The sequence below is a fragment of the Filicampus tigris genome, chromosome 6, assembly GCF_054856515.1.
Source record: "Filicampus tigris isolate MCC_2025a chromosome 6, RoL_Ftig_1.0, whole genome shotgun sequence".
NCBI classification, from domain to species: Eukaryota; Metazoa; Chordata; class Actinopteri; order Syngnathiformes; family Syngnathidae; genus Filicampus; species Filicampus tigris.
The window spans coordinates 21900130-21925428 of record NC_141222.1 but is presented as its reverse complement, the minus strand read 5'-3'; the positions used below and the strand labels follow the sequence as shown (position 1 = coordinate 21925428).

Below are 25299 nucleotides of genomic sequence, written 5' to 3'. Positions count from 1 at the left end.
AATTCTACCGGCCTCTCCATTGGTCGACTATCCCGATGGGCGTGGTCAAACCTCCACACTGAGGACAATGTAGCCGCCGAGTCAAAGTTGACGGATGTCGTCGTCTTCACTCCAGTCAGGGTAAGTTTTATTTAAAATAAGGTACATTTCACATGTTTGGATGACATACGTGTGTGTTTTGTGGTTTTGCTGCTCTGGAAAAGTTTGAATGAGTCAGGCTAGCAGGTGTTAAATCACTCCGCGGGCGTTCTGCTTGAGTGTCATCTGTAACACAAACCAAGTTGTGCTGCTAATTTTAATCACATCTTAAACTGGTATGATATGAATGTCACGCATCAGTTGCATTTCCTCAAAGATTTATATTTGTGGCTCTGAGCTATTTAATAAAGAGTTAATGAGCAATGCAGGTCGTTCCATCTGGCCATTAACTTCCTATTAATTACATTGCTTATTATTTTTGTAAATTAACAACAAACAACAAAATAACTAACAAATAGCCACACTAGGGCTACTGCGGCATATCAATGCCCTTAATGTACAGGAAATATTTACTTTTCTGGGATTAAGACCACTGTGTCCAATCTATGGGTCATGGGCCATTTATGGCCCGCCATTCATTTTTTTAGTGGCCCACGGGATGTACAAACCAAATGACATTTGACACTGATAGTTAAAAAAAAAGTGGAGGTGGGCATAGTGAGAGGATATGTTTTCGAGAAACAAGCCATTGTTCGGCTAATTTTTTTTGCTTTGACGTTTAAGCGAAAACCACAGAAATCTGAAACTATTTGCCTTATCACCTTTAACAGAAATCTGTTACTGTATGTAGCAGCAAAAACACTAATATAGAAAACCAATGTATAATTGAACGATGGATTGGTTTTCGTGAGTTAATAAATTCAACTTTGGAATGTGAGTATGTGAGATGAAATGTTGTTTGTCACTTTTTGTAGACAGATTGAATGGAGACCAGTCCAGGTTATTGTCAGCCTTTCACTGACGTTAGCAAGGGTAGTCTCTAGCTAGTTGCAACCTTCAACAGGGTAAGCGGTTTAGAAAATAAAAATGGATTCCAGAGAGGAGCAAAATTTCCAATTTTGGTCCTGAGTGAAAACATTTTTTGAAAATCCTGCATTTAAAACCCGACTTTATTCAGGAAGACCCAAGGGACGCTTGTTTATATGTTTCCCTTCTGAGATAATAAAAGCGTTTTGATAAGTGTGCCAGATGTGAATGAAACTCCCCCACCCTCTGCGCTGTGTTGTGTCTCTTAAAATCAAAAAACACAGCAGTATTTCCTCTTGCTTCCTCGTTTTATTGTCCATCTTCCTGTTGGCTCTGAGGGGCATGCCGGGTGTTGTTTATTTGCCAGCAATGCTTCACTGTGTGTTGGCTAAATAAAGACACCAACTGTTAGAAGTTGTCTCTCAAATCTTGAAGAAAAAAAATCTAACAATTGATTTCAACTACTGACCAAAGGACCCCCAGGCAGAAAGGGGGAAACCATAAGAAAAGTGCTGTTAATGTTACTCGTAATTAGCATGGACAAGGTGTTAAGATCTGAACTCCAGATTTAGGGATTCAAAATTTTGTCCATATGGCTCAGCACTACATCGCACCAGCCACTACCACTATTTGCCTGTTTGACGGTACCAAGTCAAATGGTGCCGAGGCGCAACTCTGTTTGCGTCACATCCTGATTGTGACTGTTCCAAATAGAGTAAAATAACTTTTCAGTATGGTACTTGGGACAATATAGGTATCACGTGGAGGTCTTCCAGCACTGAAACAACGGTTCCATTTAGTTTTCCGTCTCTCTGAAAACGGTAGCAGAAAGTCACCCAACCGTTCTGTGGTTGTGGAGCCAGCATTGCACATGTGGACACAACAGAAAAAAATTGAAGTAAACGTGGTGGTGCTTCTTTGAATGTAAGACAGGTGTGTTCAAACTATGGCTCGGGGGCCATTTGCAGCCCGCCATCCATTTTTTCAGTTGCCCTGCGGCACATACCAAAAAAAAAAATGGTATTTGACACCGCAAGAAAAAAAAAGTGTAAGTGGGCAGAGTGAGAAAAGGTCATAGAAAATAAGTTCCGTGACTATTAATGAATTGGTTCACATACTGTACAGCTTTTCTAGAGATGCAAAGATACAAATAAACTTTTTACGACTAAAATAAAAGACAAAATTACTATTCAAAATACTGGTGAATAAAGGGAATTACATTTTAGAAGCACTCATTGTTTCTTACACATTCTGCTGTGTCAAGGTCCAATTTATGAACATGTCACTTTAATCATCCTCAGTTTTGGTTCTGAATGTGGAGATGGGATTTGGCTGCTGTTCATCAGTGCAGGGGTGGATCTTGTCTAGTGGGATAGAGGGCCATTGGCCACCCCAAAATCCTAAACAACTTGTCTTATCACCTTTAGCAGAAAGCTGCTATGTATCATTTTTTTCCAATACAACCAGAAAATATTGCTTGCTTGACCGATTTAAATTGTAAGTTGAATTTCAAAGTGATCCTTGCATTTTTAGGAATGCAGCCTCAAACAAAAACGTTTGGACACCCCTGATGTAAGCCAAGATTGTAAATTATCATGAGGTACACTCAGGACAAAAAGAATACTCCAGGCAAAAAAAAAAAAAAAAAAACAACAACCAATTGCTAGTGTCTTATTTATTTATTTTTTTCTTTAGTCGTTTTTTTTTTGCTGTTGTAGGCCCCGGCTTCATTCATGATGCTTTGAACAGTCAGATGACCACTTAGTCACTTGATAAGGCGCCTTCATAAGATGAGAGGGAAAAAAAAAAAAAAAACATCTGTAAACTCGACTTAACTCTCGACTGCCTGTCGAACACTATCTTCCCCACCGGCTAAAGCTACTTCCAAGCGAATAGTCAATAAAGTATCATGAGCCATACGTCCGTCTCTAAAGGAGTGCTGTTTGGATTGCCTTAACCCGTGACTTTCCATCACATTTACGACTCTATGATCACATTGTTTGTTGCTGGCTACTGTATTATATTGTAGCCATACTGCTGTGCTTGTATTAAATGTTAACCGGAGCGCTCTCTGCATCTTGTGATACTGAATTTTTATTTGCATTTCATCATACACACTGTTTTTATGTATGTTGTGTGTGTATGATTGTGCGTGTGTGCGCGTGTCGGCGCAATCTGTGACCTTTGTCTTGAACAAGCATTATACGAATAAATTGTACTTAGTTTCTTCTCCACAAGTTTGTACCTCAGGCCCCAGCTGTACTTTATCACTAGTAACCATGGCGACTCTACCACTCTTCTGATTTGTGTTACGTAAGAACTTAGTAGAAAATCATACCAAATTATTCCGCTGTTTTGCCAGCGGCGTAAGCGTCACTGTGCCTGCACAAGCCGTCCCTCTAGCGATGCACGCACACAATTAGGGAATGTTTCCGCAAACAAACTCAAACCAACATGGTGAACATGCATGCTCCTCAAAATACATTTGTTTTACCTTAACAAGTAAATATTGTTGTTGTAAAGAGCTGTTTATGCCACAAAATCTTCAGATTTTGCCACCAAAAGTTCAGATAAAAGCATCATTTAGCTCCAAAACATTTTGATGCAAAATGGGTTTTTTTTAGCCACAAAACAAAAATATTGTAAAATATTGCTGTAATTTGTCCAAAAAAAGTAAGTATTTTGCCACAAAAAATTGCCACGCACAAAAACATAAAACACTCCCAAAAAATACATCTTTCCACAAAATCCTATATTTTTTGTTGTGTTAAAAAGCTACATTTTGTAACAAACTCTGACTGTAAAAGATTTTTTTTTTGCCACCAAAACTGTGTATTTCATAATATCTACATATTAGTGCTGCTATTCTGTGAAATTTACAACATAATCTCTTACTCGATATAGCCTGTTATTAGAAAATAGTATTTTGCCCAAAAAAAAAAACCATCGATATTAGTGGAAAAAAACGATATACTGTATAATATTTGGGGACAATTGTCACCCAAATGTAAATTTGACCCAGTTCTCACACATTCACACCTGTACACATTCACATACTCACACACCATGTACTCATGTACAGTAAGAGGAACCTTTCCAAGGCAATCCTCAGTTGGGGATTTCCACTCGATTTCCACTCGAGCGCTCTTTTGCTCTGCGAGCGCACTTCCACGCATTGCTGTCAGCGCCTTCCTGTTTTCCGAGGCGTTTTAAGCACGCCAGAACGGAAACGAGCGCTCCTGTTTTCTGGTCAGCCGCATTGTTCCTGGTCTTGTTTGACCGTCGCCACACGTATGGCGACTGTCGGCAACGGCGGGCAAGTGTCATTTTGTATAGAGCAGGAACTGAATCACTTCAACTGTAAATAGTTCGGTAACAGAAGAAAAAAACGAGTGGGTCACAAAACCATTAAGTACACGTTGAGAAAAACAACAGTGCTGCTTCATATACCTTTTTAAATACATGTTTCACTTTATGGTTGTGGATCAGCTAGAGCCTATCTCCGCTGATTTTAAGACAAGAGGCAGCGTAAACCCTGCATTGGTTGTCAGATAATTATTCAACAACCAACTAATAAACTGATTGACATTTTCCTGGTGACGTTGTGTGTTTGCCTGTTGCTAGGCGGGGCTCATATAGGGCATGATTCTAAATTCCTCCATAGGCCAATGGAAAGAAAATGTCATAAGACATTCACGTACACTGGGATGTTTGAAAGAGTCATCAGGGGCAGGCCTTTCCAGAGACATCCTGCAAATTGGAATTTAAGCAAAATGTTTCTGAAAAATCCCGTAGGAGCTCGACTTGCTCAGAGAACATCAGTGGATTCATAGTAACCCTAATAAGATGGAACACTGCCATGTATATCGGCAACACTTTTGAGCAAGCAACATAACAATTACAGGGTCCAACATTAAGCCTTCTCAAGTTCCTCTCTAGGTATATGAGTGAGAATTTAGAGAAGTCTCTCCCTCAGATTTTGGTCTATGAGAATGTATTGTTAGAACCACAACAGCGATTTTGTCGGCTAGCGTGGAATGCTGGCAACAGGCGCCGTAAAGTACAATGTTGACGTCATTTAGTATTTTTTAGCGCCCTCAATTAGTGACTGAACATTATTCAGGACAACGTTGTATCTTTGACGTCAGTAGCACATACCTGTCAACCCCAGGCTGTGCTGAATCTTACAAAAATTGTAATTTGCCCGTACATTTCTGTATATAATCTTACACATTGTTTATCGCTCAACGGGGGTAGGGGAAATAATTTTGCTCGTGAAAGTCGGCCGAAATTTGCAGTCGGAATCGCTAACGGACGCTCCGGATTAGAGCCGAAATGGGCAAGACGAGATCGGTCTAACAAAAAACGAGTTTTTATTTTATTTTTTTCCCCGGACAAAAATGTATATACGGCGTACACAATTTGAAATGATCAAAAAACGTATAAAATACGGGGAAAACGTACAAGTTGACAAGTATGGTAGCAACAGTTTGTGATGGCAATAAACGCCTCCAAACACAGTCTGGAAGACGAGACGATTCAAGTCAGTCGTCAAACCGCAACACGCTACCGGATACAACGTCAAAATAAAAGCATGCCAAGTCACTGATGTCCATATATCAGTTGTTAAGGTATGGTTTATTTTGAAGTTAGCTTTCTTATCACGTTCGTACATTGTTCCGAGATAACATATGTGCTTAAACTATTTGGGGGTAAATCATCTCCACATCGTCTTTTTTTTTGTCATTGCCAATGTATGCCAAGTGTGATTTAATAAAAGAATAGCAACACAAAAATGAGACCTTTCATATGGTCATTGGGGGCTACCTGTAGTCTGCGGGCACCGTGTTTGTGAACCCTGTTCTAAAATCGAAATATTGCTTTGGCGCCATCTTGAAGTGAGGGCTTTGTCTAATAGAAAAAAAAAACAATTTGCTGTCATTTTTTGGCATCAATAGGCGATTACAAAGCGTTTTGGGTGGGCTTTAGTTAGTCGCGCATTTCGCGGCAGGGCTCGTTCGCTATGCCCCGCAATCATGCAGTGGTTGACTGCATCAGGGCTATGACACGAGTTGGTTTCAAAGACATTATTTACTTGACTCACTTTGTTCTCCGTACTAACTACAAAATATGACATATATTCAACCCTTGCCCACTTGCGTTATTAAGCACAGCATTAGCTCACTCGTCTGAGTTTACCAGCTTGTGTGACCAAGCAAGACGGAATTTGGAACATTGTGACTAACACTTGTTTATGACACAAACTAAAACTTAGGTGACATACAGTTTATGGAGAAGTGATGACACAGTATGTGGAAAAGCCTGCGCACACAAAAACACGAGTGGACAAAAATCTCTAATTCACCTCATAATCAAATCTCTGAAGCCTTTTTGTTTTTTAGCAAGGAATCTATTTATAGATGACCACCCCCCACCCCCTCCTCCTCCTCATCATCATCGTCTGCCCACTCATTTAGACAGAGGAAGTGTTGTATGCGTGTCGGCTTCTGCACCGTGCACGCTGTCAAGTGTACACGTGGTGTTCGTGGTTAGACTGCAGCCTTGCACACTAATGACTCCTTAGCGTACCTTACGTACTGTACGTGTGAGAATCATGTGGGAGAATATTACACAGCCTTATATTTTGCTTACGCATTTGCATAAAGGACGATGGGGAAATATTTGGGCCGCACAGAAAATCAATGAATTAGAATTGGAGAATAAAAAAAGTTGGTCGTGTTACAAGAATAAAAGGTCATTTCATTGCAGGTTTATTCTCACAATTGTCCAACTTTATTCTCACGATTTACAATTTTCAATATGTTTTGACGTTGTTTTTGCTAAATTACAAATTTATTCTCAGATTTATTTGACTCCACGCTGGTCCAATCACGACTTTAGAGTTAAGCTTTGTCGCCATGATTTGACATCTGTATTCTCTGTAGATTAAAGCTTTGTGCGTATATTTCACGCCATTATTCTTAAAACTATGACTGTATTATCACAATAGTAAAAACTTCATACATATACACAACATTTTTTACAATGTTTTATGAAATCATGCTTGTAAAATTCAGACTTTATTGTTGTTGTATTACTAGTTCATCATCTAAATCTCAGTTTTATTCCTGGTTAAAAGTTCCAACTTTGTTTTTTTCTGGAATTGTGACTTATTTTCTTTACAACTTGGTACCCTTTGTAAAAGTCAAACTGGGACAAAAGTTGCAATACCGGCATCAGGTGCGTTGCATGTAAGTAGTGAACAGAAAGTTTGCGAGGGTGAGCAAAATAAAAAGCACCACAGAGGGAGTGAAAACTTTGGAGGCGGGCGGAAGCTTGTGGTCAGTGTTGAGCCGCTGAGGCAGCGCTGGCAATTCACTGCTGCTTTTCTTACTGGGATCAAGGCTAAATCCAGCACACTAAACCCTTGCAATGCACACACCAAACCTGCGTGTATGCGCCGTGGAAAAGTGGGTTATGAGTAGTGCTAAATTACTGGAAATACTGTCGGACTTTTTCCTGAAGCCTAATGAGGGGGAGGCGGTTTGATCACTTTTTCCACAAATGAAGGCTTTTGCGGTGTAATTGTGGAGGACCCAAGCGCGGGATATTTATAAGATATTTATTAGAAAAACAAAATCAAGTTACAAAGAAACACGTGGAGCAGACTCACCACGACAGGAAACAGGCTATGTGACGCGACGCGACTTGACAAAGGAAACGGGACTTACGACAACAATGAACCGACACGGGCTGAAAAAAAAAAAGGGGGGGGGGGGGGACAAAATAAAACATAATGAGACAATTAAGGCACACGACACGAGTGGTGGAGGGAGCTGATTGGCCAACATAAGTTGAGAAGACATGAAAAAGGGGCACGGGAAAAAACAAGACAAAATATTCAAGCGGAAGTCAACAAAACATGTTTTTTTTTCAAGAATATGTTCCCAGCAAGCCCACTATTTGAAACAGGGCATTCTGATAAATATTGCGTTTGTGGAATAAGTGTTAATCCACTTGTTTTTAGCCATCTCTGGGGGCGGCCATTTTGTCTTCTGTCGACTGAAAATGACATCACAACCGCTCACAACGACCGATCACGGCTCAGATTCAGAAAACAGGTCAGCCGCGATTGGTCGTTGTGAGCGGCTGTGATGTCATTTTCAGTCGACAGAAGACAAAATGGCCGCCCCCGGAGATGGCTAAGAAACGAGTGCGTTTTGCTGCTTAATTTATATTCCGCAAACGCGAAATTAATCGTGTTGTGGGCCTGCTGTCACCGTATTCTTGAAAAAAAAAATATGTTTGGGTTGACTTCCGCTTTAAATAAAACTACAAAGCAAACAAAAACACCATTTTAGGCACGGTAGAAGCAGACACACAACACGTGCACACACACGCCCACGAAAAAAATACAAACACCTGCACATATGTTAACTGTATGCGACCTCTAATAACCTCACACCATCTCTCTCTCTCTCTCTCTCTCTCTCTCTCTCTCTCTCTCTCTCTCTCTCTCTCTCTCTCTCTCTCTCTCTCTCTCTCTCTCTCTCTTCCCCCACCCCTCCCCCCTCCCTCCCTCAGCGCTGTCATACACAAGTTGACTGGAACAGTTTTCTCATGGTGGAGGAGTGTGTGGACCTGCCGTGTGACGTCTGTGTGGTAAGGCTGCAATTTCTACCTTTAGCTTTTCCGAGTGCGTGTTGTGGATTGTTAGTTGCTTAGTTACCGAGGTCTATGTTCTCCTGATTGCCCATAAGTCCTTTCTTATGGGCCTGAACCCGCACTTCTCATCTTCGAGTGTTCAAACTTCGGACACACCCACCCCCCGTAAACTGGGAATGAACAGATGGATCTTGCTTGAGATTTGGGAATGTCATTGAAATCCAAGATTTGAAAATGACTAATATCAGCAGATGCACTGCGTAGCCGGCCAGATGGGATGTGCTGACTGACTTTTGGAGGAGAGCGTTTTGTTTTACGCAGTCTGAAAAAAATGACTGAATGCATATTTGGAAGCCCAGCAATAAAAAAAAAAATTTAAAAAAAGGGGGTGTGCCTACCATGCTCTAGATGCCCCGCCTTTTTTGCACCGACTGTTTGACAGTTGTATGAACAAATAAAAACAAATGATTACAATAAATATTGAACTCACCATTACAGCGTTACAATAAACGTTTTAATTAGTGGAAGTTCTGTGCTTGTTCCTCAACAATACAGTCTAATTAGGGTCCATCTCTTTTCTCTAAAAAAAATACTCCGAATACTTGTCAGAAATTGCCAGCCGGGAACATGTTTGAAGCAGAATCGCTCCTCTTAATTTTAGGTGAGCATCGTAAAAAACAAAACAAAAAAAAAACAGCTAGCGCCAATATATAACCCGCCGATAATTCTAATAACTAACATTTTTTAATAGCCAACTGACAACGCCTCTTTAAACTATCTTTTGTCATTTCAATTAGTGGGTGATTTGAATAGACTTCAAAAAGAGATTACATGATATGAACACTCTTTAATGAATAAAATAAGTATGGAAAATTAAACGAAGTAGACAATACTGGACACATGAAGTAAGATTTATAAAGCGCTGTCGCTCACGCGTCATCAACCAGAAATGACATTTTAACGCCTGCACCGTCAGCTGCTTGAAGTGTCTGTATGTTCACTTTCTGTTTGACAATGAATTTGTCACAATATTTGTCATCTGAACTTCCTGTCAGTGTCAACTTTGCGATGCTTCTTTCTAGACACAGAATGAATGTGAGCCATGACCTGCCAGGCTCTTTGGGATAACACTGGCCAGTTGTTCAACATGGAGTCAAGAGGTAAGTGACACACAAGTAACATATCGTTGCCGTCCTGTCCAAAATATTTGTGTCCAATTTTAGAGAAAAATTTTTTTTTCAACATTAATGCGTTATATTCTAACGCGGAAACTACGGAAGAGGATTAGGGCCAGTGGGGGGGGAAAAATAGGTTGGCAAGATTCTCAATTTTATTTCAGAATTCTGACTTTATTCTCAGAATTCTGACTTTAAAGTCAGAATTGTTCATTAAAATGAGAATTCTGACTTTAAACTCTTTAAAGAGAATTCTGACTTTATTCTCAAAATCCTGACTTTAAAGTCAGTGTTGTCTTTAAAGTGAAAATTCTGACTTTAAAAGAATTCTCACTTTAAACTTAAAGTCACTTGAATTCGGAATTCTGACTTTAAATGACTTTAAATTTCGATTCGATTCTCACTTTAAACTTAAAGTCACTTGAATTCGGAATCCTGACTTTAAAGGGAGAATTCTGAGAATAAAGTCAGGATTCTCCCTTTAAAGTCAGAATCCCCACTTTAATGTCAGAATTCTGAGAATAAAGTCGGACATTAAAGTCAGAATTCTGAGAATAAAGTCAGAATTCTGAAATAAAAGTGAGAATCTTACCAGCCTTATTCTGGAATGAAAAAAAAAATGCTTCAAGACATCGTTTTCTAGATGAATTTAAGCAACTCGATTGATCGATTAATCGGGCCGACTCGATTTTAATTCGTTTTTCAATTAATCGTTACAACCCTAGACGTAAGTGTTTTTCATTTAATCAAACAGGGGAAAAAAATACTCCGTTTATTATCATTAGTTGCAAATCAACTAATCTCGCCACTTTTCTCGCCAGCCGGCTCCTTCCCGACGGTTCCCGAGCGAGAATTGTACCGCTGCGTCCAGGCTGTGCTGCCTCGAGAAACAGACGCGCGACAGTCCCCGGATTGTCTCAACAAAGGTGCCAATCTTTTTTTTTTTTTTTTACAGTTGCAACGTGTAAAGAAGTCAATCTTTTAGTGCTGCACATTCAGCTGATGTTGTTTCTGCCACTTCAGCATCAGCCGTTAGTCAGCCGGTATATTTGAACTCAACACAGCCATTCAAGATTATGACACATTTAACAAGTCGACGTCTTTAACCGTCCGTGTGTGTCCGTGTAGGAATGTTAAGATGGACGTTACACAAGAAGGTCCAGAACAATCCGGCCAACAGCTTGTCTCTGCTGTGGGTTCTGATAAAAGAGCTGGAGAAGGTGATTGATCGCTACACTTTCCTCTCTCACTCAACTTTTCGGAATTCGAAACTCCGGTCTGATTTATTTTACGGCGTGTGCTTTTCACAAACTTGGCCGGTAAAGATGATTCTGATTGTGATTCTGAAGATGAGTGTGTTTCTCTTAAGGCGGAGAGGTGGAGCAGTCTCGAATACATCATCCCGTTGCTCCACACGCTCATGTATGCCATCATTCAGGTACAATTTTTATGAATAAGTCTCATTTATTTTCCTGATTTTTCCCCATCCGGCAATTAGGACAGTGGTCTCCGACCTTTTTTTTTGTCGCGGACTGGTTTAGACCAGTACATGCTTTTCGCGGACCGGCAACCATTCGCTGACCTTACCAGGGAGTTGGGGGTGGGGCCGATATAAATCTACTTTAGATTGCTTTTAAATTGTCAGTTTTCAAGCGGAAGTCAACCCAAACATATTTTTTTCAAGAATATGTTCTATGCGGGCCCACTAGTTGAAACAAGGCAATATGATTAATATGAAATATGAATTAAGCAACAAAATCCAACAATTGTTAGCTATCTCCGGGGGCGGCCATTTTTGTCACTTCTGTCGACTGAAAATGACATCACAACTGCTCAGGGCTCAGGTAACGACCAATCACGGCTCACCTGTTTTCTAAAGCTCATTTTTTTGTGATGTCATTTTCAGTCGACAGAAGTGACAAAATGGCCGCCCCCAGAGATGGCTAAAAAACGAGTGGATTAACTCTTATTCCGCAAACACAATATTCATCACAATGCTGTGTTTCAACTAGTGGGCCCGCATAGAACATATTCTTAAAAATATATGTTTGGGATGACTTCCGCTTTGAAGCATTGGTACTGACAACACTGATTTTAGAGTAAGTCAACATTTTATTAGCATCCTTTTTTTTTTTCATTCATTTCAAACATTTAGAGCAATGTAAAATAGCGCATGGAACGACTAAAAACGGACCCCTGAGGAATAATGAATACGCCTTAAAATGTAAACAAAATTATTTCAAAGTTATGACCCTCCACACACCATTAGCATCATTGCTACGTGCAAATGTGCATGATCAGAAGGTGGCAAGAATGATTGCTGTCGGCTAAACTGGCTGTGGAAACTCTGCCTCGCATTTTCGTGCTTTCCACTTGGGTGCTACTCGTTCAAATTATTCAACAGGTTGGTTGTGTTGCCTTGTTGACGACATAGCTTTCACAACAGGCTTCCTCTTCCACGACGCTCTGGAAATTCCGCCGCACACGCGACGGGAAGGAACTTCTCTTGCCCAAAAAATTACGCCAAGCCACGGCTGCCCACCAGCTGCACGTTTGGTCATCGTTTTCGATTACTTTCTATTGACTACTTCTTCTTTCATTTCTTGGCGGATTCTGTTGACTTCAATTTGCAAACCAAAGTTGGATGGAAAAGCTGGACTCTGATTGGCCGCAGTCGCGCCTATTTCCGCCGCATCTCATTGAATAAATATGCTCAAAGCTTGCAGCTGGTAATGTAATATCACAATTCTCAATCGGAAGCTAATCGACGGTGTGGAGGGTTGAATTTTTATTTATTTTTTTTTGTCTGTGTGTGTGCGGTCCACTACAAAATTGACTGTGACGTGGTTGAGGACCACTGAGTTAGGCTACCTACAAGTTATATTTACTATTTTAATACTTTACCCGTATAAATTGTGAGGCGAAAAAAAGGTATTCTGACAGCACATACAGGCCATACTGTATTTGCTAACTTGTACGTTTAACAAAAACGTGTTCATCTATATCGCAGACAGCCTACATCCCGGATGAGCTGTATAAGCGGGTTTACGACTTTTGTAAGCGACTGCTGACCTACCCTCTGCCCTACTGCACCGTTGGCCTCAGCTATGCCAGGAGAATTCAAACCGAGCGCTCCGTTCCAGGTACTGTATTTCTCAGTCTTTCAGTTGCAGAAGCCAGACAAAACCTTTTTGCCTTAAAAATCCCTCACAGGATTACTACGGTACATCTGTTCTGCTGCTGTATACTGTAGGGATGTAACGATTGATCGAAAATCGATTAAAAATCGATTCGGCCCGATTAATCGAAAACCCATTTAAAAATCGATTCAAACCGATTCATCGAATAATCGACTCTCTCATCATCTCAGCACTCACAAGCCCTATACAGCAACACCTAACAAAAGACAACATACCTAGGTCATTAGAATATACTAATTTAGAGTGCTAAAAAATGATGTCTTTTTTTCCGGATACATAGCACATTTTAAATGTGTAGATCAAATTATGTGCGTATTGCGTTTGTGGATGTCTGCAGCATCACACTAGCGCACAGAGAACAAGCATGGTAGTGATTTTTTTTTTTTTAAATCGAATCGAATCGAAAATCGGGAACTGAAAATCGAATCGAATCGAGGCTTCGATGAATCGTAACATCCCTAGTATACTGTGTATGAATTCAAATTAATACCGCAGGTCTACTGTATCAGAGGATGGTGGTAGCGGAGCAGAGACTAAAGAATGAGCATTATCCCTTTCAGGAGAGGTATGATATGAATTATAACTCTTTACATGTTTTGCAATATGTCATGCCACGAGGCCTATCATAAACATTGTGTGTGATGGGTGGCAGGATTTTTGTTCTGGCTGATCCAGAGGTCTTTTCTGACTCCCTGGCGCAAGTGGTGTCGGCTGACATTGAGGCAGCATCGGCTTCAAGTCCAATAGATCACATGCGCAATGTGGTCCAACACTCCATCCAGGCTGCTCTAGGAGAGCAGTGCCATGGACCCGTCCTGGCTAAGATCTTAAAAGTCAGTGCAACAACTGTAATGTTTACTCGTGTATTCTCTCCCCTACTGACTTACTAAAATCCCCCGGCCCATGTAGTGTGTACGTGCCAAATAAAACATCCTCACTGAAGGTCCGCTCTCCATTGGCGCTGGGCCTAATATAACACTTCATCAGGACACGCGTGTACGCACACACGCAGGGGTTAGGACGTACACACCCACTTGAGACCTTTCCCCTCTTTGCTATTAATACCCCGCCTGGATATATTTATCTTCCTGTGTGTGCTCACTCGCGTGTTTTTTCTGCGTTTTGGAACAGGATATAGACGTGGAGCCTCATTTTCAGGATGTGATGGCGACTGCGGAGCGGTGTGCGGAGGAGGGTCGCAGCAGGGTGGGGGGCGCGCTGAAGGGCCGCCTTCAGCAGCTGCACGGCGACATCGTCACAGGCGTGAACTCGGGTAGGAAATACGGAACGCCACAACCGGTGCATTTTGTCAGCTCGCGTTTCACAGATGCAACGAACGCTGTGGCGCAGGCATGAGCGAATCGTCATAGATGATTTAAGCGGAGGGCCGCCGCTGTAACCGCAGCAGCGGGTTATGAACAGCAGAGTCTGGTGGGAGGCACATAACGTGAAATGAGATTAGAAGACGACATTTCTTGTGACCATCTGAAGGGTCCTTGTGTTTTTCACGACCATACAGCTGACCGAAGTAAACTCTATAAAGTTCGACTAACATGACATACGAAAAGTGTGTGAAAGGGCTTGTAGTTTCCCCAGTCATACTGCATGTACAATGTTTGCTCTCAAAGACATTTCCTTGATGGGGAAAATGATGTTCATTAGCAAACAGTTAATTCATAGACAGTATTATTTTCAAAAGGGTGAGAGAACAATAATAATAGAAAACGAGTTGAAAGCAGCCAAGCTGTGCGCTCTATTTTGCCTTCTGCTTCATCAACAGGCAATTCCACACATACGTTTTGGGATACATACTGGATTCACTGTGTTGAAATGAGTAATTGAAGGGGCCCAAAAAAGAGCTCTGGGGAACTCCGCATGTTATTTTTGCCTGCTTAAGTGATGAATCGAGTGACAGCAACACTCATTTGTATGTTCGTAGGGGTTCACAGTCCTACAATTTGTTTAGCATACACAATCATGAACCCGCGTTACGTAAACAACTGCAGTAAAATGATTCAACACAAACAAGACCACTCTCACAAGAGGCTCGTCAATTGTATTAGTCAGCATGCTAGCCTAAAAAGACACATCGGAATGGAATACAGTCAAGCTGTGACAGCAAAGTAGACGGGTGATTAGTAGCTGCGTCGAGAGGGAAACAGAAGCATACTTTCATTTTGACGGCGCACGTGGTGCATTCAAGGAGCGACAACAAAAGTGTACATCTCAAATGTAGACGAAAAAACAATATCATTGAATTCAACTTAACGACAACACCAAGAGCCCATGAAATGTCACAAAGTACGCGTGGTTATTTTATTGCTTTGGCCTGACCACAATAACAGCAAATAAACATGATTTTCATCTAATAATGAAGGATACCCCCCCCCCAAAAAAAAATCTACAAATGTCCACTGTAGCTTCTGCTGTTCAGGATCTTGTTCAACAGTTGTTGATTGACATGTTTTTGGTGTCATCAAAATCCCTGCCAGTCCAATCCAGCTGACATCGAATATTCAAATTCAAGTATTATTTTTTTTCCCGGAAATCTATTTCCACCGCTGTCATGTTGCTGCCCCGTCTGATGAAACTGTTGTCGTCTCAGCTTTAAGGAAACGGGGATGTTTTGTTCTGAGTGCAATTGTGACACTTTTTGGTCTTTTCCTCTTCCTCCGAATGTGCGTCTCTGTGTAGAGGCTGCTTCCGTTGGAGCGCTCTTTGACTGCCCTCTTCCTAACCCTGAGATGAGCTTCCACCGGTGGACAGACGAACTGGATATCTGTGAGTGGCCCTGCTTACTGTGGGTGGTCTACAGGAAGTTGTTCAGAGCAGTCAGCTGAACTGAATTAACTAACAGTTCAACAGGGGTCAAAATATGTTCCAACATTTCCTCTAGTTGCCCTCAATCATTGTTTTTTTTTTATCCTTTTTTTTTTTCCTCATAAAAACGGACATTTTGACACTCTTGAGAGGTTACAATCATAGCTATGCTTTAAACACAATAAAAACAAATGCTGTGTAGTCTCACTAACCTACACTTGCACAGTTGGAAAATCCTTCAGATAAATATTTATAAAAACGTTAAATTCTGTATTTTGGGCAAGGCAGCTTTATTTAAAGTATATAGAAGAATACCATTGAAAAGGGAAAAAACCCCAATGATTTTGAGCCCATATTTAAGAGTCTAGCCCAACGCCAAATTGAATATGCGCAGTATTTCAAGACTTTTACCAGGATTTTTTTCAGATATTGTCACATACACCTGGATGTGTTTGTATTATTATTTAGTATTATTTTTCACAAGAGCTTTATTTTTGAGAAGTTCAAGACAATACAGTGAACACCAATTGATTGGCTAACCTTGTCTTGCTTCAGAAAGAAAATACATATGACAAACACAACGCTGCATTGTAAGGGCAAGGCAAGGAAAAGTTGTGCATTTGTGCGTTGAACTTGATGCCTCAATGTTGTAAATTAGCCGATTCTGACTTTTGGGTCATAAGCTGCATCGCGTCAGTTCCATGGCTAGGCGTCGGCCGCATGAGACAGCCGGGCCTGTCTGGGCATTATCGCCGACTGCTGCCGCCGCTGTGGATATCCGTGGCAAGGGCCGGGCGCACGCTCCTAGTCGCCGCCGCGGTCCGCGCTTGCCGGGCGGCATGAAGCGAGCGGAGGGGCTGACCGAGAGGACCACGGCAGCTCGAGTGGGGGCGAGCTTCCGTGCTATTGCTACGCAGCTTCGGCGTACTTTGTTCATAGCTCATCCGCGCGGCTAACTAGGAATCGAAACTTAGCACCGACATTCTAAAATCTGGACGGTTCCTGGAGAACCGGAATGATGGACCCGGTTCCACTCGTTTCCGGGTTCTCGGTGCCCGTCCCTACTCTTTAGTGACTGTATGAAAATCCACAGGGCGTGAAGTGGCCAAGTGGCTGCGTTCCAGCTCTTCGTCAGAACAGATCTCCCTTTGCCCGGAGCACGAAGACCCCGAGCTGGGCGACTCTCCCGGTGACCTGATGCCACCCGACAAGACCCGCTTCTCTGTCATGTCCAATGACAGCGGCATCGAAAGAGACCTGCTCCATGGCGGTGACACGTCGCCGGTGGCGTTGCTCGATTCGGGCAGCGTGACTGCGTCATGGGAACACTGCAAGAGGTAAAAGGATTCGATTGATGACACCCACTGTGGGGAAAAACACTGTTAAATTGGAAGTTCAAGAATATGTTTGATGCAAGCCCGCTTGTTGAAACAAGTCATTCTGATAAATATTGCGTTTGTGGAATAAGTGTTAATGCACTCGTTTTTAGGCGTCTCTGGGGGCGGCCATTTTGTCTTCCGTCGACTGAAAATGACATCACAACTGCTCACGACGACCAATCGCGGCTGACCTGTTTTCTGAATCTGAGCCGCGATTGGTCGTTGTGAGCAGTTGTGATGTCATTTTCAGTCCACAGAAGACAAAATGGCCGCCCACGGTGATGGCTAAAAACGAGTGGATTAACACGTGACGGTGTCGTGAGCCCGCGGAGGATGTTTTGGAATTCTTTTGAGTCATAATGGCGGACGCCATCGATCGCGGGAGCTTTGAAATGTTGAACGGCAGTGATATAAACGATGCGCTTGTGGACTTTGAACCAGTGGAACTAGTCGAACGTGATCTATGGTTAAGATATAGTTTGTAGACAATGACAATATCGATGTCTTTGTAATAAAATAGAGGATGGTAATTACCACTCGATTTTTAAAATTAAAAATAGTGCTTCTCTTGCACTGACACTTTATTTTTACATCTTCGATTGAAACAGTAACGATGAATAAACTCGGGCCTGTGTGCAGTTTTCAAGGGTAGTTCCAAAGACGACCTTAGGTTTTGGGGAGCTGTTGAGCCAGGCGCTTTAGACTTTAATGGGTTAATCAGTGAAAGACAATGCAAATAGATACATTATGAAAAAGAAGCATTTCCAAATAAACCAGATAAGCGGAAAAAAACTAAAACATCAATGTAACAAGATAATGTGGCAACCAAGTAGTGCAGATATGCTGTCATTCTTAAACACAAATAGTGTAAATTCCTCTCTCTGTCGTGAACCTCTCTCGTTCCACTCCAAGTGTTTTACACACTGAAAAGTGTCGAGCGTACCCGACCGAACTGAACCGGAATGCTTGGTGGAAACAGGCTGATTGTACTTTTTTCACAGCGAGCAAGAATCAGTCAGGTTGTCCCGACGTGGAGGCATGAAGGTGAAACCGTCCGTGAAGGACAGCGTGGCGCTGATGCAGGACACCTTGGAGGGTCACGCGGGAGGACTTGGGAGCAGGGGAGGAGGAAGAGAAGTCACGCTGCAGAGGCAAGCAGGAAGCAACGCTGCGCAGACTCCCTTCCCCAGACGGCAGAGGCTCTTTACCGCCAGGATTGTTGTCATGGGGGGGGACAGCGTAGTGGGCCGTCTGGCTAATGCCTACTACTGCTTAAGGTGAGGGATTCAATCACGTAGAGGAGCTGGTGGTTTATGACAAATGACCAAAAAAAAAAAAAAAAAAAATCGTAATAAAATGTAACAATTTAAATGACTAATTAATTAATTCATAATTAACTCATTCACTGCCATTGACGAATTGACTTGTCTTTTCACAGTCCAGCCATTTAATCCCAGGAATTTATTTATATTTTTGTTCATATTTTTTTCAATATACGGTATATATATATATTAAGGCTGTCTCTTAATTTAAAACTCGTTCTGCTTTGAAACATATTGAGATACGTATCGAATTCTCTTTTACTAGAGAGATATATCTTAGAAGGAAATGGCACATATATACAGAGATGGGGCTGTGCAATTAAACAAAATTCAATTACAATTATGATTATTACACCCCACGATTACAAAATGATAGGATGATGATGATGGCATAATCGTAAAAAAATTCTTATTAATTTTGCACCTTTTTTTATGCCATAATGACAAATTTTAGATAGTTAGATTCTACAGTTGTGCTCAATATTGTCAACGTGTGTGTGTATTTTTTATCATCTACAATTTCAACCGAATGAAGAACTCGAACCAAAGACAATCATTTTTGGATAAGCACCAACACCTTCGTTGATAACCAACTTCTGCATGTGCCCAAAGTCTGTCATCGAATCCATGAAAAATCTCCTAAGAAATTTAGAAAACAAGAATACAAAAATATACCAGATGTAACAAATTTCAAAAATCTTTTTCATAAATTACACTATTGAATGTACCCAGATAAAGAACCAAAATAAAACTTTTCTTATTTCCCAGCATTAGAGTGTGCCAGTGGACAGTAATGCGGCCTGTTGGTAATAATGTCCATGAGTCATTGTAGCGCTAAAAATACGGTTCAATAGCCTCTGTCAATAAGCGTCATCGTCTGGCACGAACGTTGTTTGGCTTTCTCATCCATCTCGCCCTCCTTTGCAGGAAAAGGGAAGCACGGAGAATTTTTCTTACCATGAAAGTCAACCTGCAGTTTTACTACATCCCTGTTTGCGCGGCGCCAACCACTACCTCCTCTGACAAGGTGAGGCAACTTCCCCTCGTCAGCACACTGCCCGCCTGTTTTTTTTTATTTTTTTTTTTTTATACAAACACTATTTCGAACCATTCTTCACTGTAACAGAAGTGTGTGTTTGGTTACCGTCGTCGGTTGGACTCATTCTTCTTCTCTTATAGGAGAACCAGCAGTCCAAGCAGAATCCGTGCACTCTTGGGTCCTATTTGAGCATAGTGGACCCGTGGTACAACTGCAACATCAGCAGTTTGGGCTGCATGATCCCCAAACTAGCTAAAATGGTAAAAAAAAAATTTAAAAAGAAATTTAAAAAAAACAGTGTATGGATTGGGTTGTAGCTTTTGTGATCACATGCTGTTGGCATGGCAACACAGAAAGTAACACAACATCTCGGTAACTTTTTATATGTAAACAGGGGCACGCACTGCAATTGATTTTTAGATATCAAATTTGACAAGATGAGATTCGATTAGATACAAAGATAACGATGCTCCATTGAAATGAACGCCGTCAGACAGCTGCCATTTTGAAACTACTAAAAATAACTGTTTACACGATCATGGCTTTACTTGCCACAAGTAAGCACGTTTGTTATTTTGCAGCTACAAACAAACCCATCAAGGCCTAAAGAGCCGTTTGTGTCTGACATCATGTCCTACTACGTGCGGATGGGCCAGCAGCCGGTCTGCTTCAACATCTACTTTGTGAAGGTATTCTCCTACATTCGTTTTATACCTGCATAGATTTTTTTGCATCTATTGCATTATGTCCAAAAAAAGTACATTCTATTCCCGTTTTATGACGTCAACTTACATGGTTGAAGTATGAAAACCATGCATACTTATGTAACAAAGTAGTCAAGTTTTCAACGGGTAGACATGGAAAAGGGTCTCGCCCAGCTCGTGTTTTTAGAAACCAACTTGTGTTCTATTGCTGGTTAGTAAAGAACGGAAAGAGATAGAAACTAACTTTTTTTCTGGTGAAACACGAGAGTCGACACTTTTTTTTTTCCGCTTAGTTAGGCGCTTATATTGCCGCCGAACACAATAATCTGCGGGTCTTGCTAGATCAGTCAAAACGCTCGGCTGGCAATGTGGGGAACTCATCTTTAAAAATGTCGGGCAGTGATTCAGTTCATAACAAGTTGGCCTCTAAATACCTGCAATAAATCTTTGCATCTTCAAAGGTATAGAGCAATTGATTATTACTATTTTTTTTTTTGTTGATATTTCTACTGTGGTATGTTTATTTTCGTTTTTTTTTTTTTTTTTTTTGTTTTTTTTGCACGTTTGAAAATGAAAATGTTATAAACAAAGAAGTATCACTGTCGAAATAAGGTGCTTATATTTTAAATATTTTAAATTCTAGTTCCAAAGGAGACCTTACTCTCGACCTTTTATGTAGTACATCTGAAATCAGTATATTTAAAATGATCACCACGCAAATGAACTCATGCTGTAGTGTGTGTGCTTTTTTAAAAAAAAATAAAATAAATAGATTACATTTACAAGCATGACCAAGGAACCAGTGGAGGATGTCTTCCTCACACATTTAGAGATGACCGTTCCTGACCTCAGACACTCTTCAGCGCCAATGAGAGGTGATTTAAGATGCTAGTTGGATGTCGAAGTATCCCTGCCATGTTTATCTCCAGTAATGATGATTGACAGCATAATTGCCCCCCAAACAGAGAAGCAGAAGAAGAGTGTGGCTGATGTATGTGGAGCTCTTGTCTGCGTCACTTACAAAAAAGTACGTTTTTTTTTTTTTTGTTTTTAATTAAAAAAATATATATATATCCTAATCCTAAAGTTTAATGCAATAACTCCATGCGTCATTGCTTGCCGCGTGTGTGTGCGTAGGTGACACCAAGTGGCCGCGACATAGACAGAGGCCTCCCCATGAGGACCACAGGCGCTCACATCAACGCTATCCCATCGAGTGCAAAAGAAGGTTTATTCCTTTCTCAGTTTTTCCTGTGAAATGTTCCGGCTGGATGCCGTTGCTAACCATGTGTTGCATTCTCTCTCTGAACGAATAGATCTCAACTGCTTGACACTCACCTTGAAGGAATGGCCGGCAAAAGCTAAAAACAGCAACGCGGTATGTTTTTTGTTTTTTTTCACTTTTTTTTTTTTTTCCCACTGGAATTTTCTCATTTGATATTAGGAACGACTCGTTTTCAATTTCCAGGAGTTCAAAATCAGGAGTAACAGGATCAAGATGTGTTCACTGGAGAGTCAGTCCTCACTCCGAGTTGCATTAGACAGAGACTGTCAAAGGATCTACAATGATGTGCAGAGGTAAAACGGATAATGTTGCATTTGAATCGGGACAAAATCGTCGGCTATTATATCTCTCATGTCAGTCGAACAGCAATACAAGCACCGTACGTCTTTCTTAGGATTAAACATTTGAGACCTATTGAATCAATGAGTAGCCCCAAAATCTCCATTGCAAAAAAAAAAAAACAACAACAACAATAATAGAGCTGCATGTGGATGGACGGACTATGGCAAAAATAATAATCACAGTTATTTTGATTGATATTAAAATCGTCATGAATAAACGATCATTCATTGACTTTGAAACTTGAGTATTTATTGAACTACCAGAACTCAACTTTAAATATAACTTTAAAGCGGAAGTCAACCCAAGCATATTTTTTTCAAGAATATGTTCCCGGGAGGCCCACTAGTTGAAACACAGCATTCTGATTAATTTTGCGTTTGCGGAGTATGAGTTAAGTGGCAAAACGCACTTGTTTGTAGCCATCTCTGGGGGCGTGGCCATTTTGTCTTCCGTTGACTGAAAATGACATCACAACTGCTTACAACGACCAATCACAGCTGACCTGTTCTCTGAATCTGAGCCGTGTCACCACGTCAGCATATCAGAACTATCTCCTCTCTCCTCAAAATAGGTTCGCTAATACATTCGAACACTGTATCACAAACACGCATTAATCCATTCCACTCGCATAGCCACGAATGTACACGCATTTCCATATACAGAGCCCACGCGTCTATTTACGGCTATTCAGGAGCTTGACTGATATAAGAACAAAGGAATGTTTGTATAGGTTGTGCCCGCATGAAGGAAGCCTACTGTGTGTCTCTTCTCAGAATTCAAAAGGACATATTTGAAGTGCAACACATGAGCACTGTCTTATAAAATGGCGTATTCTTGTCTGATAGTCACTTGCTTGAAAAGGTCCTGTGGATTAGGGGGTGTGTATGTGGGAGGGAAATTTTACCCGATTTTTACCTGCAGCTTTGAAATGGCTAGAAATCCCATCTTGAGTTTTAACTCTGGCATTATCATCTGCCGGCGATATCGTAACAGAGGACTGACTAGATTGTCACTCTGTAGAAAATGAGAATCATATTTGTATAGGGCTGTCAAAGTTAAAGCATCAACTATGGAGGTTCATTTAAATTTTATAACGCATTCCAAAATGTTTTATTTACTTCCTGTGACAGCTGACCTCTGCTCGCTTTGCAGCCAAACTTAGAGGAGAGCCACTGTCGCAAAGACGGATTTTTACGTAATTTTAATTTCAAAAGGTTGCTCAACGGCTCATTTGAGGGAAATCCCAAATAATTCGTGCACGTTGGGAAGCCAAATTCAAACACGATATAAATTGTACATCTGTATCGTTCCACAGTTGTGTTTTACAGGAAAAGAATCGTATTCCAGGATCAAAGAGAGCTATTAGAACAATCTTTGAGTCAAAATATACTTTTAATTTTTTTTTGCACATTAATTCCAAGATTTTCCTCAAGTAATTATCGTTTCCAGGCGTCGTGAAAAAAAAATTGTAATTGAAAATTACGATTGATCGCGATCATTTATGAAATGTTGCGATTAATTAGCTAAAAAAAAAAAAAATTAATCCACCTGTGTGCACAAGCAGAAGTTCTTGTCAACATGTGCGTCCAAGTAGTTAAACGTTTTCACCTGCTTGATGTCATGACCATGGATGGCCACAGGGCTTTGGCCACCAACTGATTGGAGATCAGTTGGTGACCAAAGTAGCATCTCTCTATGTTTACTTTTGTTAACATGTAATAAAATGTGGCTCTGTATTGTTGTGGCTCAGAACTGAAACAGTCAGTAGTGTATCCGTGACCTGAAAAGTCCGACTGACACACCCCAGGGCCGTGCCAGTGCAGCTTTCAGCCGGAGTTAAACATAACCTGACGTAGATTAAAAGGGACTTCTTGACTGTGTGGCTGGATATGATTAAAGAAAGAGCTAAAATTGACAAAGAAAAAGGCTCGCATATCCAGATCTATTCTAGGGCAGGAGCGTTATAATCTCTACTGCATCTTTACGTCTTGTCTACTTCCGGGATTTTTTTTTTTTCTTTTCCTATTTGTTCTTATTGCTGCTGGAAATGCAAATTTCCCAGAGGGAGTCATCCCAAAGGGATCAATAAGTCTAAGGAGCGTATTTTCAATGACCTTGTATATCTAGCACATGTGAAGGAATTGACAATCAAGCTGATTTTGACTTTGATTTGACAGAGATGTTAGTATCCAAGTGCAGCCAGGACGTTGCACACAAACAAACGAACAAGAACTGCCTTGGCTGACAAAGCACCGTGGCTTTCCAAAAAGCTAACTAAGATTGTACTTGTCCAATTATAGATTCAAGAGACTATAATTTTGGCCCATAATCAGCTTTGTCCCAAACCAATGTCTTATTTTGGTCGCAGTAGCTCAATGTGGACCTCCTGCAAATGCACTCGGCCTATTGTTAGAAGTCTTTTTTGCGTGTGTTTGCATTTCGACAGTACGCCAACGCATGTACAAATACAAATGTTTTTTTTTTTCTTGCCATGTGCCTCAGCATTGAAATCGTTCCCTGCCTCGACCCTGGATACTGCGTCCAAAAAAGCATGATGTCCAAATTCAACCTGGGCGAGGACAAGAACCCTGGACTGAGCAAATACATGAGCAAAGGACTTCATCTACCTGTCAACACATTTTCTGGCATCATCACCTGACCTCTGCAGTATGGACGACGTGGATTAAAAAAAAAAAAAATCTATATTTCGAGTAAGAGTTGTCTACACACTGGAGTCCCTGTTTGCGAAACATGATCCGCGAAACATCTCATCATTGCCACTTGCGGGCAAGGGACCAGAGACAATTACTCAGCAGTGAACTACACTTGTACCATCGTGAAAAATGTCACCCAAAATCAGATAGGGTTAGGCTCCAGATCACATGTTGAGTACAACATGTTCTATGGAGATTGGACAGTCACTTGCCTAACTCCAAATTATACGACCTTTAGCGATGTTTGACTTCCACGGTATAGCCCGGATTCTGATTTATGAAGACAAAATGGAATGAAAGTGTAAATTGGACACATGCAACCTCAGTGTTTGGTTGCCATTTTCTTGTTGATATCAAATGTGTTTCGGCCCAAACTGTGGGGATGATTAGAGGGCAGCTGCGCGTGCGTGTTGTGATTGCACATCATCACCGACTCATTCATCGTCGAGGGCCTGCTGAAGAGCTGACGCTTTGCTATTCATGGGAAAAATGTGATTGCATCTCACAAGCCACCTGTGGTTTGTATAGCTGCTGAACCCAATGCACTATCCATATGGGTGTAGTCTTTTGTGCACAAAAGTGCATGAAAATGTTGCCAAATGTCGAAAATGTAATTTATGTAAATAAAGAAGATTTTCTACAAGTCCCT

The 25299-nt window shown here is 41.1% G+C and overlaps 1 protein-coding gene across 1 annotated transcript; it reads left to right on the top strand.

Annotated features, from left to right (window-relative positions):
• The first annotated feature begins 6 nt into the window (after positions 1-6).
• Positions 7-25296, top strand: pik3r6 (phosphoinositide-3-kinase regulatory subunit 6). Its single transcript, XM_086032963.1, has 22 exons — positions 7-120; positions 8590-8667; positions 9753-9830; positions 10667-10771; positions 10974-11065; positions 11215-11283; positions 12856-12988; positions 13541-13610; positions 13698-13878; positions 14177-14318; positions 15740-15826; positions 16959-17202; positions 18246-18521; positions 19494-19593; positions 19746-19865; positions 20187-20294; positions 21082-21184; positions 21275-21336; positions 21447-21537; positions 21626-21687; positions 21778-21887; positions 24439-25296. The coding sequence occupies exons 3-22, from the start codon at positions 9773-9775 to the stop codon at positions 24593-24595; spliced, it is 2370 nt and encodes a 789-aa protein (XP_085889089.1). The 5' UTR covers positions 7-120; positions 8590-8667; positions 9753-9772; the 3' UTR covers positions 24596-25296.
• The last annotated feature ends 3 nt before the right edge of the window (positions 25297-25299 follow it).

Coding starts and splice junctions, on each gene's coding strand:
- pik3r6 (XM_086032963.1), top strand. CDS start 9,773: ATGACCTGCCAGGCTCTTTGGGATAACACTGGCCAGTTGTTCAACATG. Junction 11,284..12,855: donor TCATGTATGCCATCATTCAG/GTACAATTTTTA, acceptor TCTATATCGCAG/ACAGCCTACATCCCGGATGA. Junction 21,688..21,777: donor AAGCTAAAAACAGCAACGCG/GTATGTTTTTTG, acceptor TTCAATTTCCAG/GAGTTCAAAATCAGGAGTAA.